The 19,728-nt window shown below is 38.0% G+C and overlaps 2 protein-coding genes across 2 annotated transcripts in view; both read right to left on the minus strand.

Moving 5' to 3' along the window:
- The window catches only part of LOC111324194 (uncharacterized), a 34,801-nt gene extending 28,373 nt beyond the window's left edge, over positions 1-6,428 (minus strand). The window contains exons 1-9 of the mRNA XM_022927687.2: positions 5,882-6,428; positions 5,380-5,469; positions 5,126-5,236; positions 4,377-4,493; positions 3,641-4,210; positions 1,924-2,037; positions 1,471-1,593; positions 441-1,001; positions 93-203 (exon numbers count right to left, since the gene is read on the minus strand). Of these exons, the coding sequence (XP_022783422.2) occupies positions 93-203; positions 441-1,001; positions 1,471-1,593; positions 1,924-2,037; positions 3,641-4,210; positions 4,377-4,493; positions 5,126-5,236; positions 5,380-5,469; positions 5,882-6,188 (2,104 nt within the window). The 5' untranslated portion in view covers positions 6,189-6,428. The remainder of the gene's footprint in view (positions 1-92; positions 204-440; positions 1,002-1,470; positions 1,594-1,923; positions 2,038-3,640; positions 4,211-4,376; positions 4,494-5,125; positions 5,237-5,379; positions 5,470-5,881) is intronic.
- Positions 6,429-12,796: 6,368 nt separating this feature from the next.
- Positions 12,797-18,707, minus strand: LOC148730475 (collagen alpha-1(XXI) chain-like). Its single transcript, XM_088759481.1, has 2 exons — positions 18,604-18,707; positions 12,797-13,562 (listed from the first exon to the last, which is right to left on the minus strand). Exons 1-2 carry the CDS (start codon positions 18,686-18,688, stop codon positions 12,994-12,996), a joined length of 654 nt encoding a protein of 217 aa, XP_088615607.1. The 5' UTR covers positions 18,689-18,707; the 3' UTR covers positions 12,797-12,993.
- Positions 18,708-19,728: the final 1,021 nt, after the last annotated feature.

Raw genomic sequence — 19,728 nt, forward strand, 5'->3', positions numbered from 1 at the left:
ATGCTTGTAGAAGAACGCGGTTATGTTGAACACAATCTCAGATCAAGAAAGGATGTCAACTTTCGAACTAAATAAAATAGTTGTTTACAAACCTTCGCAGCTTCTGCCCTTAAAGCCATCCTGGCAAGTACAATTGTACTCATCCAGAAAATTATTGCAAGTACCATTATTTCTGCAGGGATTTCCAATGCAGTGATCAACGACTGAAAACAAAGAAAAGAGGAATAAGTTTGTGGACCACCAAGTTTGCGTAAACAACACTGGAAAACCAATGACGGTCGAATTCATGTTATTGAGAAGATTACTGGAGAGAATCTTTTAAGAACACTAGTATCAAGTGATGAAGTATACCAATCTCGAAGCTATCTCTAGCAGGTTCAAGCGCACTCACCATAAATTTTCGCGAAAAGAATAAACCGCATGTATCTGCTTCCACTCACCTTTGCAAACATCCTCCAGTATAGAACCAGCCAGACTTACAACTGAGTCAAAACTTGCCATAAACACATTCTCATCAGCGGGGTCACTGGCAATCTCTTTAAGCTCCTGATGATCTGCGTTGCCGACACCAACAGAAATTATGTGCACGCCTATATCACGAAGGTCCTTAGCATCATCACGCACGTTATCATTAGCTCGACCATCAGTGAGGACAATGAGGATATGTGGGACACCAGTTCTTGCTTTCGGGAAGAGACGAGTTCGTACAGCGGACAAAGCATAGCCAGTGTAGGTATATCCGCCATAGTATGGGACATTTTGCACAGCATCTACGATTGCCTCTTGTGTCGAATATTTTGTGAAATCAAAATGGACGCGGAAACTACCATAGCTTGAAAATGTTGCCACAGCAACATTTGTGTCATCTGGGCCAATGACGAACGATTTAACAATGCCTTTAATAAAGTCTTTCATTATCTGATAATTGTGTTCGCCAGCGTTGTTTATGCTGCCTGAGCTGTCCAAGAGGAAGGCTACGTCAAATTGAGTATATTTGCACTCTAATATGAAAGAAGAAAGGAAGAAGTTTAAAAAAGTTGACAAGTCTTTTAGTTAAATGGCAGAGGTGGAATGGCTCAGCCAAAGAATACTTACTAAGGGGGGAATAATAAATACTGAAAAGGCAAGTACACTTTTAGAAAAAAAGATACTGCAGAATTTCCTTTGTATCCCAAATATGTTCGCAATTTCACTATTTGGTAAATATTAACAGGCTCGGGATCAAATCTGAAGCCCTTAACAGTTAAATCTTTGTATGCTTTCAAGTTTAAAAAAATGTGTTCTCGAATTTTGCGCAAGTTTGTATAGGGAAATGGGAAATGGGAAGTCAGTCTTCTTCATTATAAAATGATTAGAAATGTTTTATTCAGGAAATGAAAGGAATTTGTTAATCAAGAATTTCCTTTCTAAGCACCGATAACTTTATTATTCCTTTGTGTGTGTTAATCCCTCTCGTCCTGTATGACTTACGCGTTGTACAGTTTTCTCCAAATCGGTTGTTTGAACACACACATGCAGATCCTCCAGGAAAGTTCTGGCAGACTTGTTTGTCCGAGCAGTTAGTAGTAATACCAGTGGCACATTCATCGACGTCTGAAAATATAAGGACCACTTTAGAACTTAATATTGAGTGTATTAGAATTGCGTATGTCTTTCTTATAGTCTGTGATTTCCATTGGAAAAGCAAAGTACAAGCGTTCCAATAACGAAATCATCTTGGGTGAACCTCCGATCCCCGACCTCCTTGGTAAACCCTGTACTATTAATTTAGCCTCTTCCCTCCGTTTGAAGAGTGAGAATTTTTCAAATCAACCCCATTTCTTTATTGTCAGCCATTAGTATGGCAAGTGGCTTTTCAGAGGCCAAAGCGTTACTACGCTTCCAACAACAAAATTTGTATTGCTGATGATGACAAGCAGTTACCAATTGCACAATCCTTTCCTTGCCAACCGGATGGGCATTCACAAAGATAGTCAGTTAGCTGGCTGATGCAGGTTCCACCATTTAGACATGGATCACTGAAGCAATAGTCGATGGCTAGAGAACACACAAAAATACAAGACATTAAGAGGAACTCAGTAACACTCATTTTGCACGGTCTTTTGTACGACAAGTAAAACTTCCTTTAACGTGAGTTACAGCAAACAACATCAGTTTTGTAAGAGAGAAAAAAATTAAAAATCGAAGAGATATATTGAAAATAATAATAATAAAAATAATGATATTAATAATGGTTTATTAACAGATCCACTGGGTGTTAAAGTACATCAATTACAATTAAGAATAAATCAAATCAAGTTATTTACGAATTATGCAATATACAATTGAAAGTAGAAGTAGGATTAACAGAATCGAAATTACAGTAAAACTTACTAATCACTTTGTACTCTTTTATATAAAAAATTTCTTGAAAGTTTTATAAGTTCTGCAATGTTCACAGTTTCTAATAGTTTCTGGTAGATTGTTAAATGGCTTCGATGCATTATCTTGGAAAGTGCTTTTCTCGGTCGGAACCACCAATCTAATTTAATTGCTTGAGCGTAGTTTCTTGCGGCATTCCTGTTTTATTATTTTAAGATAATCTGGTCAAATCTCAGTGTTATGTAAAGCTTTAAAGCATGATTTCAGGAGGTTCAAATCTCTTTTCTCGTTGATTGAAAGCCACCTGATTTTATGTACATTCCGAAAGTTCTTAACATAATGACCCAGTACAAAACTAGCGGCAGCAAATTGAACTCGTTGCAAACGGCTAAGTAAGAATTGTGGCAGAGCTTAAAAAACCAGTCGGCATAATCTAGTTTTGATGAAGTAAAGGTTTCTGCTAGTTCCTTCTGAGCTCATATTTGGCGAGATATTTCAGTTTTCTTATTATTCATAGAGTGACGGATTTGATTGTCCCACTTAAGATGTTCATTGATGTGAACTCCAAGCAGTTTACAAGATTTAATACGTTCTAGTTTATAGCCACTGACTGCGATGTTAGGATCATACTTGTCAAGGTGATGTACTCTGGACATTTGCGGGGGGGATAGGATCATAATCTTGGTTTTCTCGTTTTTAAAGGCGAGGGTACTTTCCTAAGACCAGGCACTTAGTTTATTAATCGATTGGTAGATAGCGTTTCTACAATTATTTAGGTCATATATTTTGGTATGATCGTATACTGTTGTGTCATCTGCATGCTAAAAGCATTTGACATTTACTTTATCCTGAAGATCAGCAACATAAATATCGAATAGCAACATGGAGCCTTAGGGAACCCCAAAATTCACGTTTTTAACTTCTGACTAAAGGGGCAAGGATAACTAAGAATGAAACAGATTAACAACAACTGCAAAAAGGCAAACTTGAACAATTAAAGTGTATTGAGCAGTGCGCAAAATTACCTTGAGCGTCAGGGAAACCACAAAATATTAGTTTGTAAAGATAGGAAAACAAAAAACAATGAAAAACTGCGACGGAGAAAGTAGGAAAAGATTTACACGGATCTCAAAACGAAAAACTCCACTGATGAAACTTTTTCTCCGCCGACAAAAAGGGCAATTAGTTAAGTGGAGTTTCTTTCCATAAAAACCTCGAAAAAAATACTCTGCTTAGGATGAAAAGATTCACATCTCAATCCAACTCAAGCCGAACTTACCGTGACAGATCTGTTCCCGCACTCGACCTTTAATTTCGCCTAAGGCTGAAAAACTGACTGCAAACACGTGCTGATCAACGGGATCAGAGGCCATCTCTTTCAACTCGTCGTTATCATAACAACAGCCCACACCAAGACTAATAATAGTAGCACCTTCGTCACGAAGTTCTTTGGCAGGTTTTGTAACGTCATCATGCGACATGCCATCGGTCAATACCATCACAACATTTGGAACAGTTTCCCGTGACCCTTTGATGTCTTTGAAGACGTCCTTGCGAACTTTATCCAGTGCATATCCGGTCTTGGTAGTCCCTCCGGGGTAGGACATTTTCTCAATTTTATCCACGATTTTCTCGACTTTGTCGACATATTTACCTAATTTGAGCACCACTTGCGCTTTCTTTGAGTAAAGAACAACAGCCACGTGTGTGTCATCTTTGCCAATGTTGAACGACTGCACCATGTCGATCACGAAGTCTTTGGACCGCTGGAAGTTACCTTTACCCTGGCTTTCTATGCTTCCTGATCCGTCCAACACAAATATCAAGTTGAACTTTTGATTGACGCAAGCTGTACAGAGACAATGAGTTTAATTCAGAACATTCCTCTGGAATAGAATTTTCACACTCACTGCAACATTATCAGTGGACAGAGTAACATTGACAATAAATCCCATTTTCCAACACCATTTAACAGATGTGGTCTTATTTCATTTTCCGTCACAGCTAAAACTTACCTAATTCACATTGAGGTCCAGAATAGTCTTTTCCGCATTCACATTCAAAATGTCCCAGATGATCTATACATGTGCCTCCATTTATGCACGGCGTTGAATCACACTCGTTGATAATATCTATGTATGATAAAAGCTGCAAATTTTTAATAAAGAGTGGAGGATTTATTCTAAAGAAGCCAACTCATGAAACGCAAACTGCACGAATGGGATCAACTAAAATAACTTCTGGGACTTATCACAGTTTCTCTAGCATGAAGCAACTAATGATGCCATTGCTGCATCTGGATAGGATATTAGTGTAGCCCTTGCATGTTGCCTCCAAATACTTTGGGAGGTTCGGTGATTTTTGAGGCGCTAGTAAAGTTCAATTAGGCATGCATCTTTAGGAGTCAAACAGAAATGCAATAGGATGGAACCAAGAGGGAAAGAAGAGTCAAGGTCATCCCATGTGCAGGTGGTGAAGATGCTTGGACGACGAAGCGAGCACAGTAGACTAAACCTGAAAGGATATAAGAGGAAAGCCTAAGACTGAACCAGATGGCGGGCAGTTTCCAAGAAACTATGCTGTAATGGAGAGGATAGAAATTATTCAAACACGTCTCTTGTTAGGTCATACTCCAGGATGGAAACAGCCTGAGGCAAGATGAGAGCAACATCGTTGATTCCATCTAGAAACTAATGCCTGCCTCCGCTAAAAGGCCCTCTTTCTTCCTAGGCAAATGTATTAGTCATAATATCTCTAGATTTACCTTCTGTGCAGTTTTTCCCTCCAATTCCATGCGGACATGTACAATTGTAGCTTCCAAGAGCATTGGAGGAACAGTTTCCGCCATTTTGGCACGGATTGAAAGAGCAAAGATCTATGAACAAGACAAAACAACAATTTGGCATCAGGTGTCCCAGTTATCAGAACCCGTCTAGCATGTTACACCCGAACTACGCGATTGAATTCTCTGTCACCACTTACACCCGACTACTTTTTAACTCGCATGACGATGCTCACCTGTTATGCATTTAAATCCTCCATTTTCGCCATAGTTGTTCATGCAAATCTCAGAGGTTGAGCAGTCAGAACTGGAACATGGATCTGAAGCTACGAAAGACACACAGAAACATTGTCTTTAGTAGCATAAGATTAATATATTAAAAAAGAGACCAATTAATGTACTGTTTATCTTTAGCCACAAACTACCTGGATTTCCTGCTTAACTTACCACTGTCAAAATGTAATCTGGCATTAAGCGAAATTTTCCTTTTCTTCAAATTGAAAGCGCTGAAAACTCACTATGACCGAGAAGTATAACTCTCATACCTCTTCAAGATGACCCGCTTTCATGTAACAGAGTTCTAACATAGTTGTTCTGGTGAAGTTCTTGTCAGTGGTCAACTCACTGGGTATTCGCTCCTTCCTTCTTTATATTCATCCCTCCCTTCTTCCTCAACTCATTCTTTAGCTATTCCTGTAAAAAACTCATTCGCTTCTTCCTTAAAACTACGGTACAAACCTTTGCAAATTTTGTTTCTTGTAGTGCTGGCAAAATGCCTCAGAACAGAAAAATTTGCTTCCAACAAGTGCTCCTCACTCGGCTTGGTAACCAACAGGTTTAACTGGGACATGCTGTAGTGTGGACCCAACGGCAAACCGATGATTGTGACACCTCTCTGACGAAGCAGGGAAGCAGGTACTGCATACTCATCTTCGACCTTCCCAGCTACCATTGCGATAACAACTGACGCCTTAGTTTCATCAAACAACTTTGTCTCCTCTGATGCCCTCGTTAATGCTTTTCCCAGGTTCTTGTATTTACCCATGGAATAATTGGCGTTTCGTAACGTATCTGCGAAGTCCGAGAAACTGGATGGGTGTCCCGGGCTGACTATATATTGGGAGTTTGTGGCATATGCTATAACACCGATGTTGCTGTGATTGAGAGTTGACGCCACTGTGATAATAAACTCCACTTGACGTTTTATATTGTCCTCTCCCACGTAATAGGAGCTATCCAGTAAGAATAGTATAGTGGACGCATTGGAACATTCTGTAACAAACGAAAAAAAACAAGTGATGTGGATCCGATACCATAATACCATAAGAAGCCAACGGAACAACACAGCGAGAGTAAGCTTAGATTAACTTAATCGCCATGATAAAGTCTGACTGGGAGCTGCAGTCTCATATCTCGATCCTCTGGAGATTCCTATACTGACCTTGATCACAATTATCGCCATAGTTGGAGGAATCACTACAGGTACACTCAAAGCCACCCAACGCTTCGGTGCACACCTTTCCAGATTCGCAGGTTACTCTGTGTTCTGAACATTCTTTTACATCTGTGTAGTTTGAAAAATAGTAGAGAGCGTTCAGTTCAGAATTCACCCCTTTGTGCAGCTATAATCAGCTCAGTTACTTTGATTTTCAAGTGAAGGATAAAATCGATTCACTTTTACTTACACACGCGATGTGATTGGTTTTGAAAAAACTGGCACCACCGAGTCAACCAGTCAGTGAAAAAATAGAACCCAACGCAACTTTTTCATTTCCGTTTTCCTGTGTTCCAGAAAAATTCGTTGCTGTCTTTTTCGTTTCTTTGTTGTTATTTGGGTTCTTGTTAGTTCCGCGTAAAATATTCTTTAAATTGGTTTGTTTTCTCTCATGAATCTGAACCCACCGGCGTTCTAAATTTCCGCAGCCACTTCTGATCATTCTTCAGTATTCATTATTCACTTAGTTTACTCTTGGAAGAGCAATGTTCACCAAAATTACAAACCTTCAGTGCACCATTTACCCTGGAATCCCTCTGCACATGTGCAATTTAAACCGGCATCTTTACAAACTCCATTAAAGTGACATGGATTTTCTGAGCAGCTGTTTACTTCTGTAAAGTAAAACCAGTGAAGCACAGAATTAACAAGAAGAAAATATTTTGCTGGTTAGTGTCCAGAGTATTCTATTAATTTTAAAGGCTCGTGAATAATTTGATGAAAGTAATTATTTATAAGAAAAACAGAAACAAAATACATTTTTACCAACAAGGCTACTGTTAGTATTCCTTTTGTGTTAATGCTTAGCTCATGCCCGTGACATTGCTGTTGTTTTGTGCTGTTTTTTTCTTTTTTTTTCATGTTTGTTCGTTTGTTTTTATTGAAAGGCATTTCAATGGAAGAGGGCTGGGCAGCTATATTTCGCGTTACCTTTTATGGCAATCAAAAACCAGCTTTCAGCTTAAAGGAGGTAACAAAATATCAAGTTAGAAAGGTATGAAAGAATCGAGAAGAAACCAGGAGCGAACAAGGATGCCTATGGATGAGGAAGATTAACACGGATTACAAATCAACTTACCGCTGCATATGGCTCCTCTGATTTCATTCTTTACGAAACCAAGCGACGTAAATTCCGCTCTGTAGACGTGCTCCGATTGACCGTGAGCAATCTGAGTGAGCTGAGAATAATCAATATTCTGACCAATCGCCAACACAAAAACAATAACGTCCTTGTTTGCCAATAGCACCGCAGGTTGTGTGACGTCATCGGTGGAAACTCCGTCTGTGAGGAGCACTAATACCTTTGGAATGTTGCCTCGAACCACAGTATCATTAAAGAGGTTATTTGCCGCCAGGTGCAATGCCTTCCCGCTGTACGTTCCACCACTAGGGTACACAATATTATCAATCGCCTCCTCTACTTTTTCAGTGCTAGTGTATTGATCCAGAGTGAAAGCAACGGTAGAATTCGTTGAGTAAACTACCACTCCCACACGCGTGCCGTAACTTGACACATTGAATGAGCGAGTGAGGTTTTTCATGAAATCTTTTATCACCTGGAAGTTGTATTTTCCGTAGTATTCAACACTAGAAGAGCCATCTACCACAAAAACTAGTTCAATCTCGTTGTAACTGCAATCTAGAGGAATAATGAAGATGTGACAATGAATGTAAAGTTACCAAAAATCGTTCTAGTAACCAGTCTTAGTTTTATAAGTTTATTGCGGCAATTTTATAACAACCAGTATTTCCTGTCATTTTCATGTCAACTTTCTCTCTCTAATAAGCAGTAAGTAATAGTTTAAGGTGAATGCATGTCACCTTACGACAATCCCCTATGAAACATTAAGGTTTCTCTTTTACCCAAGTGACAATTTTCGCCACTGTATCCATAGTCACACTCGCATCTGTAACCTCCGAAGGTGTTTTCACATGTTCCTCCATTCTGACAGGGGCTGTTAAAGCATTCATCATAATCTGAAAAGTGACATCGAAAAAAAAACATCGAATAAACATCGAATAAGGTGACCACCCAGAGAAATGAAAAATTGCAGTTGATTTTTGTCTACCTTATTGTTGTTATCATAAAACAGATTAAAATAAGTTTTTGACCATGCGTGCATATTATATCTTCTTTGCAGTTTCTTATAAACGACGTAAACAAAAAAATTGATACTCACCATCCTGGCAATTTTCATTTGCAAATCCTTTATCACAAATACAATTATAAGTCCAGTCTTCCAAGTTTTCAACACAAGTGCCACCATTGTGACATGGCGTTGTGTCACAGGGGCTTGAAAGTCCTGAAAAATTAAGAAATATTAGCAACAGGCTGAACAAATAAACTACTGTAAATATGTATTCAGTCCAGTACCATGTCTCATCACAGTTTTTAAGATCAGTTTAGTCTTGTCCCTGATGTTCTAATATTCTTTTAGATTGTGTGGAAAAAGAAATGGCAACCAAACCCGGCTATAGTGGAAGATAAAGTATAGCTTATGATATGTAGTTTCATATCCCTTTTTACGATTCACTATTTGGCTGACAATTTTTACAAGACCTTAAAACGAAAAAAAAAAAAATGAACAAACCGTGGAACTTTTATCGTTGAATAGATATATTTTAGTAAGCTCTGGTAGAATAAGATAAGTCCGGAAAAAAACTAATCAAGATAGAACCAATCGCTGATACCTTGGCAATTGTCCCAGAGTTGGTCTGTGTCATAGTCATCAGTGGTAGCACACCACGGTTGGTTGTGATTGTCCTTAATACATGAATATCTTTGTTGACCCATGTACCAGAATGGGAAAACACAACATTTTTTCCTCTGTGTTGAGTAGCAACCTTTGATAAATGATAAATTATTAGGTAAATAAACCGGAAAATAGTAAAGGGAATCCCATTTAGCTACGGGGAAAAAAGAAATAGGGAGCTGAAGGTGAATAACTGGAAAAAAATTACGGTGAGGGGAAATTACTTATACCGATACAAACTAAACAGAACACTGCCTCTTGTTTTACCTTGCGTTACTTCTTCTCCCTTTCTCACCGTCGTCACGCAGCCTTCAAGGTCTGTTCTCAAGCAGCTATCATCATCACTGTCAGAAGAGGGCGCTAGGCGCACTGATTCGACAAGGAATGGTGGTGAAACCTCATGGTGATAGATGTAGTCTTTACTTTGACCTGACAAATGCATCTGAAAAAGCTGAAATAAGATTTGTTCCATGAATGCAATTAAATTCTTGCCAGACTGTGCGATAGAAATAGCTCCTTTTGGTTCTAATATTCTTGACTGCTTTATGTCTTTCTTATCTGTAACTAGTTGCTATTTAAAACCTTACTGAACGTGTCATCACTTCGTCATAAAAAAAAAGCCTTTGCTATTATTTTATGCTACAGTTTAACAAACAGATTCTATATTGACGCCAGGCTGTTCAGGTATTAATCACAATGACGTCAAGTTTTGCTAAGAACACGACGAGGCGCAGCTGTTTGTGATCTATAAATGTACAGACCTACGGCAACATAAAATCTATTTGTTTCATATGATGATAGAGCAAAATGGTGTCGATGGAGACGTCATCCATGCATCTGTCCTTCATTAAATCCAGGTTAAGAACCAATCAAAGAGCGCGTAGAATTCAGCTGGTCATATAACTGAATAGTGATGTAACACTTGGTCTTTCTAAAAATAAAGGCTGATAGTTTCTAAAGAAACTGTTTGGGGCTGTGTCGGTGGGGGTAAGGAAATAATTTGAATATATCAACAAAGTTGAAATGGTATCTAAAAATAAATTGTAACGCGAGGAGGCTGTTTGGGTCGACACATTAGATAAGATATCCCTACACCTGGAAAGGTCTTCTTAGCGTTAAAACCTAACTGAGAATAGAATGATTTTGAAAGATGCTTCATAAATAGTCGTTTGTTAGTAGTCTACCAGAAAAAAGAGAACACCGACCGTCCGCCATGTTGTAGTTGTTGTTTTTTTTTTTGGTTTTTTCCTTAACAACCGCTGCTTGTGGCACATCCGGTCACTGCGCTAAAGTTGCATTGCTGCGCACAGTTGAGATTAGGAAATTTTCTAAGCTTCCTTATTCGAAATCATTTAGTTAGCATGAAAAGCGAATTTATGGAAAAATAAAGAGTTTCATCTGTCTCAGTAACTTACGGAATCCCGGCTACCAGTTGAGATGATGCAATGTAGAACAGAAACATAGGGAAATAATGGACCTCAACTTACCGTACAAGACAAATTCCTATCGGGATTTTCACTATCCGAAGTATAATTCACACAGATTTTTTCTACTGAATTTTCTTCATCCTGCTCTCGTTGCACAAAGAGTTTAGACAAGTATACTTCCTTACCTGTACAGAGATGACCAGAGAAAAATTCAATGGTTAAATACCATAATGGTGGGATCCAAAACTTACCAAAGATTAAGAGTAAATTTTAAAAGAACTTTTTAAAAAACCAAAGCTTAAGATATCACAACGGCCCATCAGTTGCCTTAAAGGCTGATCAGTTGAAAGGGTTTAAAAGTTTTGCAAATTGTGGCGACTAACCTCAGACCTCAGAGAGGTATAATCCCTGCAATTCCGCGATTTCACTGACACTCAACTCAAACTTTCTCAAAAGATTTATCAATCGCAATCTTACCCGCATCTCTAGGTTCTCGTTTACGACTCACGTTTATATTTCGAGTCATTGTTTTCCTCCAAAATTTTTCATATGTAGACTTTTTATGTAAGGCCCGTGATACAAGACTTACCAAGATCAATTTCCAAATATGGGTGGGAGTCGCTGTCATCTGGACACCAAGAGTTACTTCCGTTTAGAACTGGAACGTCCCAGGATCCTTCGTAAGACGAGCCTCGGACCGTCGATTGTGAGACGTGAATGAGGCCATTTCGTAACATCTTTCCACACTTGGCTTTCATTCCATAGAAGAAAAATTAGAGATAGCGAATAATTAGCCGAAACGTGAATACCACAGTTATCTAGTAGGTAACTTTGCTTGACGGGCTTTTTATGACCTTGTAGGACATCTAACTTTATGTGAACGAATAACATTAACCAACCTCCAAGTAGGTAAACTTCGTTGATGAGGTGACCGCCTTTTCCTCCATTAGGACAATGTGTGTAACCATGCATAGCGTAACTGTTAAGAGCTTCGGAGCCGGAGAAGCACTCGCCACCATTTTGAAGAGCAAACACTTTATAGTCGTTTTTAGCAGCCTCTAAAGCGCATTTCATGACTGCATTGTCTCTTGTTTGGAAATCTCCATCTAAGAATGTTGCATTTTCATTTTCCATCGAAATAAGGGCACTGCTGTTCAAATCATGTACAAAACATCCGAGAGACAGATATTCCACGGATCGACCTGTATGAAGAAATGACATTTCGAGAATATTTCCTGAAACTTTGCAACACACTACTAAGCCACCGACGAGCAGTTAAAAGTAGTCCCTATTAGCAATTGAAATGGAAATCAAATTTCTTCTGCTCTTTCCCAAATATGGTCGAAAACAAATACTACAGTAATTTAAGAGTGAAAATATACTTAATTTATTCACGGCCAGTGTTGTGAAAGAAAAGGAATTATTTCCGCTGTTGTTGAAGGTTCTAAGCATTTCTCATCATTGAGCTGCAAAGTGACTGTGGTGGTCAATGTAGGTCAGCTTCGTAGAGATGTTACCACCCTGGCTGAACCTGGCAAGCCACTGCATGCTGTGAGTCAAAAATGTGTGACAAATTTCTTGGAAACCTTCCTTAAAAATTTGCATTTACAAGCTCACCTTGTGGGCACAACACTTATTGGGGATTACAATATGGGCTGGTCTCACAAATATTACGGATGTAAACTTAGCCTATAGACCATTTATCTATCTTTTCGCTCAGTATTTATTCATTCTTTCATTAATTTATTATCGACACGAAAGGCGTTCCTTACTTTTCTCACACTGGTCACCGTAGAATCCCACAGAGCATGTGCAGTTGAAGCTGCCCTTGAAACTGTTGCATTTACCATCGTTTTGGCAAGGAGAGCTGGCACAGCTGTCCTCAACTATTCAATAAGAAACAAAAATGGTAAAGCAAATAATTTAGAAGTAGGTATCAACTGGCTCCTCTTAAATAGGATTTGGGGCCTCTGAAATTTATCGTGTTGTGTGGTGGATAGCAATCACAATTTGCATTATAAATATGGACAAAAGCAAAGAAACAACTTTCAGAAAGGACTTTGATAATAAAAAAAAAAAAATTTAACATTTCAGTGGACTCGGGTTTAGGCAAATAAACAAAGCCATGAAGGACTGATTATTTCCCAAAGGCTTAAACTTTCTACAATTGCAGCATCAATGGGATAATGCCCAATCATTACCTTGACAGATTTTTCTTGCAAATGTCTTTGCAAAATACTCATCCACTCCATTCCAGCTGCTCAAAGAAATAAAGTAATCACTGTCAGGGTCTGAAGCTGCTTCTTTCAACTGACCCACCGAGTAGTTGCTTCCAACCCCAAGTGCAAAAACAGTCGCATTGTATTCCTTTAACATGACGATAGGGGGTTCTATATCGTCCATGGATCTTTGACTTGCTATCAAAACCACAACGTCGATAGCATCTCTTTGAGGACTCTCGTCAGAAAACTTTTCTGCCAGGTTGGCCAGCGTAGCTCCCAAGAGGCTTTCCGTCGTGTTGGGGAAATGTTCGTTCTCAGGCACTAAGGAATCAAGGGATGCTCTTGTTTTAAACACTTGGTTTTGATTCTCGTATGTTAGAAAAATCCACGTGTTGGTTGCATTCACGTTAAGGTATTTAGACACATTCACTGCGAATTTTAAGGCTGACACAAAGTTTTCCTTTCCTGTGTTACTTGATGCATCCAAGGCAAAGCCCACGTTCAATTTAGCAGAGCAGATAACTACAAAAGAAGTAATGGTAAATTGTAAGCCTGGTTATCCAAGTGAAATATGATGTCATTCAGTGCATGACACAGGCATATTCAGAGAAAAAGAACTCTGAGTGCTTCTAATAGAAGTCGAACTTACGACCCTCCGATTAGTACTTCGGATGCTCTACGAGTGAGCTGTAGGACACTCGTGACAGGCGAGGCTGTTCGACTGTGTCCATGGTGACAAACCTCCTGCATATTGCTTGGATAGCAATTTCCAAGCAATGTGATGCTTTTGACCAAAATATATTTTTCACCATAAAAAAATGACCATCAAGTTAAAGTGCACCTAAACCCAAAAATTTTTTTTTCGCTTAACAAAATAAGCGTATTTTTTGAAGTATTTCTGTGCAAAAATTCTTTTATTTGCTCAATTCTTCAATTTTCTGTGCCCAGTCAAAATACGGAAAATCGGCCGCCATCTTGCCCCACGACCGAGTTTAAAGAGGAATAGCTCTAGCGGGTAATGTGACGTCAAATCGAGAACACGAAAGTCTGCGTTTCACACATTTTCACATGTTTGGGAAGGTTGTAGTCGATGTTGTCCGAAAATATGCCGACTAAGTGTGTTGTAGAAGGATGTAGCAACGTGCGAAATTTGCAAGAGGGTATCACGCTTCGTACATTCCTCATACAACACACCTAGTCGGCATATTTCGGACAATATCGACGACAACCTTCCCAAACAAGTGAAAATGTGTGAAATGTAGACTTTCGTGTTCTCGATTTGACGTCACATTACCCGCTAGAGCCATTCCTCTTTAAACTCGGCCGTGGGGCAAGATGGCGGCCGATTTTCCGTATTTTGACTGGGCACAGAAAATTAAAGATTTGAGCAAATTAAGAAATTTTTGCAGAGAAATACTCCAAAAAATAAGCTTATTTCGTTAAGCGAAAAAAAAATTTTGGGTATAGGTGCACTTTAATGTAGGGAACAGGTTAAGTACTTTATTCTCAGGCATTTAATTAGACCTAACGTTAGATATGAATATGTAAAGATGAAACAATTTAATACAATAAGAAAAAATCCAAGTCCCAGGTAAGATTTGAACCCACGACCTTGGGATTTTTTCTTATTACGTTAGATGGGAATAAGCGCTTTTTCGATCATTATATACCGGTCACGTTACACAAAGAACACATTGTTTTTAATGCAGAAGCTTTCTAACTGACTAATTCGTCGTACCATTTTGCTTTCTTTTTTTTTTTTCTTTTCAGTTTTAGGTAGAGAGTGCATAACCCTCTTAGCTAGTCCAACCCAAGAGTAGATTAAGATAATTAAAGTATCGAACAACAACAAACATATGAAACATATGAGTGAACTGCGGTTATGAGACGTATATAAGAACGATCCTTCGCAGTAAAGCACTATTTAAGCAATAGTGGAAATCAGACCTGAAAAAAAATTTCAGGCCTGTACGGGATTCGAACCCCTGACCTCTGCGATACTAGTGCAGCGCTCTACCAATTGAGCTAACAAGCCAACTGGGAGCAGGCCATCAAATTAATTCGATATAAACCCGTAGATGATAAATCGAACAACAACAAACATATGAAACATATGAGTGAACTGCGGTTATGAGACGTATATAAGAACGATCCTTCACAGTAAAGCACTATTTAAGCAATAGTGGAAATCAGACCTGAAAAAAAATTTCAGGCCTGTACGGGATTTCAGGCCCGTACAGGCCTGAAATTTTTTTTTCAGGTCTGATTTCCACTATTGCTTAAATAGTGCTTTACTGCGAAGGATCGTTCTTATATACATAATTAAAGTATGTCAAATATAAGGAATACAATCTTTAAATTGAATTCCTTGTATATGCAAACGAATAATTCGCGCGAATAAACTTGATTTCACCCGCACAGAAGTACAGCCAAATCGTCCACCAAAGTGGTCAAGAAACTTGCAAATTCTGGCTTCTTATAACAAAGGGAACTAAAGAAGCATTTTCTGCTGGGTCATAGGGTCAAAGGGAACTAAGGAAGCATTTTCTGCTGGGTCATAAACTGCAAATCACAAGCATTTAAAAGTTTATGAATTAGGTTTTTTCCAGTGGTTGCACATTTTCAGTTAAGTAAAGAAATTTAAGGCCGACAAAGCTCACTTAAGTTGAAACAGTCTGGCTCGGTTTTATGCAATGTTCGCGAGCATAGCGGGTAGCATAGTGCGTATATCAAGTTAAAAATAAACTGGCATGACTCAGTAAAATAGACAATGGATCACACTTTATATAAGTGCTCGAAACTTATCTTTGTAGATCGATCATCCATGCAATACCCAAGAAATAATTTCAAACCTCTCTAAAAAGACAGGGATTTGGACACTACAATACGAATTAGATCAATTTTCAAAATTTCTCAATTAATTTATTGATTAGTTCTAACCTTTTTTCCGAATTTTTTGCAAATTCAGTAACTTTTATTTAAGCTCTCTTTTCGAAAGATCTCTCCGCGGTCAATTTAGGTACCAAATGTTTACCCCCTTGAAATCAGTTTTTGTAGTCGACTATTATGGTAAAGGACTATGAAATTAAGACCCCACTAAAAGTTTGTATATTACTTTGACTTCAAAGACGCAGCTGCAATATCTGGAAATCGTATTTTTCCTTTATATTGATTTCTCACTCGCGATTGGCTCACGATTGATATTTGTTATGAAATGTTATAAAAAAAAATATGGTTGCGGTTCGTCGTCTTTGTGAATGCCGCACTGCTAATGAAGCCCTGTCGTTCCGTTGACGATGTATTCACTTCCGATTTGGATAGCGACGTTTTGACTGGATACCACGGTTCTTCTTCAAGCGAAACGACGGCGACTGGTCAAGCGACACCAAACCATGGAAGTCAAGTTGATGATTCATGATACTTTAACGAGTGACGTGCAACCTAAGCGTGCCGATATTGAAATCAACTACATCGTGAAACAAGCGATATACTTCAAATTTCATTATGATATTAAACTGATATTTTTTAGTTGTTGAAATGTTTAAAGAAATTTGTGGAAAAGCGACTCAAATTATAATGCTATCCCGGTTTCAATAAATTTCCCCTGGAATCCTAAAGTCAGAATAGCGGTTAACTTCTCAGCAATTTTCATAAACTCAATTTTAAAAAGGTTTGGGAAGCTTTAGCTTTAGGTTGATCCTTGAAAGTTGGAAAAATATATAGAACCTCTACTTATCATTTTATTTTTCTTTTCTTAGTTCTCGTCGCGTGTGACTTGGTCGACTCGGATTTAGTGTCACGAACGGGTACCGATGCGTGAAGTAACTGATATCGATCAATGGACAATTTGGTCATCTTGAAACTATACTTCAAGTTTGAAAGTTTTATGAGTGACACCTTGCTCCGTTCTTTATTATGCTCCACGTTTTTCTGCCTATAGTTTTAATTCTAAACTACGGTGCTTTTCACTTAAAGTAACTTCTGATAATCGTTTTCATGTTTAAAATTGCGAAATAGTTTCTTGCCGGACGCCTGCCGGTAGCTTCTAAATTATATACAGCAGTGTCACGATTTCAAGCGATGATATATTTTGCCCTGAGGCAAAACTTTTATGTCCACATATTAGATTCCTACTTCCAAAAATTAATGTAAAAAGCTGACATTTCCATTTTTTTCCAAGCTAAGTGTTAGTTTGTTATTTCTCGTGTTTACTTTGAAATCAGTCTGAGTCTGTAAAAAACGACATTTCACATTTCTGTATGACTAGCTTTTAATTCCAGCTCAGTTCCCCACAAAAAAGGAGACGAAATTCCTAGGCAAAGGAGTTTTTTTTAATTTATACGATTTCGATCAACTGAGTAAGGAACTTTCCAAAACACAAAATGGCATATATAGATCCTACATGTATTTGGGAAGAACTCTTTTTAAATTATCACTATCACATATACATATATATATATATATATGCTTTTCACTCAAAAACTCAAGATCATACAAATATTGTTACAATATCCCTTTTCATACGAATAAGGTCGAAGGTCGCTAAACATTCAGCGATTTTTTCAATGCTCAATTAAAGCTGTTGCACAGTCACTCATCGTTTGAGATTTTCAAATAAAGCTAAGGTTCTAAATTATAGTAAATGTCGACTGATCCAAAATGTTTACAAACGAGTAAGTTTCTTAAGTATTATGCTGTGAGATTAAAAAGGAGATGGTCACGGTTGTGAAAGCCTTTAAAAAGGGGCAATAGATTAAAGCTACTCTGACGGCAAAACTGCTGAGTCAAGTCTAGCAAGCAGTTTCGGAATCTATTCCCTTTTTTCTTCTCAAATAGGAATACCATCAGTTTAAAAGGTATGCTTGCGCTTATTATGAAAACTGATTACCGCTACTTCTAGTTATAAAAATAATCTGTTGACTGATCTAATCTTCTTGCCAATCTTTACTCCGAAGTATTACATTGTAACCGAAAAATGCTTTGAGGAAGAGCTGTTAAGCTTTAAGTGTGAAAACCAATGTTTAATTTTGTTATCTCTCCGTTTTTTCAAGAGAAAAGAATTTTACATCATTTAGTTTTATCGATCCATCCTTTATGTTGCATCGTTTGAACTTGGAAGACGTGAATATTCAGAACCTTAACTATCGGAAAAAAATATTGTGGTTTGAGTTTCTGAGTTAATATCACGGATAAAGTAATTTCTAAACCACTGATAGCTCTAAACCCTACATCGGCATCACAAATCTCACCAGAAGCCTTAATTTTTCCCATTATTACTCTCACGAGAATTTAGGTTTGCACAAAGACGATTAGAGCTCTCTTTTTCAGTTTGGACAAATCAGTACTTTTCTTTCCTGAAGATTGACTAGAGAAGACGATACAATGTATGATAAGTAATCATGGAAATACAGTTATAGCTAGCGTGCTATTAACACTTTGTTTGCTCTAAGTAATTCTTGTTGCTATTTGTAAATCGAAAAAAGGGTTTGTTAAAGGAATTTTACGATTATTTTATCATCTTATAACTAGACAAATTAGCTTCAATATATATTTAGGAACATACCTTCTCCGTCTGCCGAAACAACAAAAAGCAATCCAAACAATGTAAAAACCTTCACAGAGAGCGAAAATTTCTTGATGGAATACATCGTTGCCTTCAGAGGACAGTGAAAGCTCTGTCATTGCAAGGGTCGCTACTCCAGTTATAAACATGTCATTAATTAATGCAAATCCGGGACAATTACCCCATTGATTGTCTACAGAAGCATGCAACACTACTTGGCTAGAAATATATGGAAGTTGTTAAAGAGTGTTTCTTCAAACTTAAAGTTAAATCCTTGACAAAGATATCATTTTTGGCAAAAATACATCTCTCACTGGATAAAAGTTGGGTTTAAGTGCAAATGTTTTGTGCTCGTGGTTTAGACAAAAGCACTTAGTGTGCCAGTATATTTGGTGTTGCCATAGATATCGAACCACAACGTCATTTTGATATCGATGGCTAATACGTTGAAACCAAAAAAAGCGAAAAGTGATTAAGACATTTTTATTGGTTTGTTTAATTTTTGTTCAAATATCTTTTGTGGGCCCATGACCCTCTTGAGTCTGACGTTTACCACGTAAGAGGCCTCCTCTGCTAACAAGGGTGACTACAAGAAAGAAAATTGCAACTGGAATTTTATTGCTATACATTATGAGATCCGTTGTGTATCGTGAGAATTTTAAAAGAGGTCAATAAGGACTGATTTTGTTTAACTCACAGTCCGTTAAGCGCAAAGGATTATCATAATCTTTATAGTAATGGTAAGAGCCATCGGATATTGCATACATCGCCCGCCAAGCAGGGAGCAGCGCAGCCTACCATTGTTGAAAACAATAAAGCAAATAAATCACTCATAATAAATGAGAAAGTGAAACAAGTATGTTAAGTAACTAAGACACGCAAAACATTCCTGTTCATCAAATAAGTTCTCGACGGTTACTGACACAAGAAAAGTATTGCAACTACTCGAAATAAAAAGTTTAACATAGAGATGCAGAAGTATTTTCAAGGCGTACCTAGTTTTGGTGGATTAGCTATAAATGACAGCTATTTACTTAATACTGCCCGAAGAAGCTTTAGACAATTTGTACTCTTTGGAATTGAAGGTCGTTTAAAGTCTGTTTGATAATTGACCAAGCCCCAGGT

The sequence above is a fragment of the Stylophora pistillata genome, chromosome 5 (assembly GCF_964205215.1).
Source record: "Stylophora pistillata chromosome 5, jaStyPist1.2, whole genome shotgun sequence".
Classification (NCBI taxonomy): domain Eukaryota; kingdom Metazoa; phylum Cnidaria; class Anthozoa; order Scleractinia; family Pocilloporidae; genus Stylophora; species Stylophora pistillata.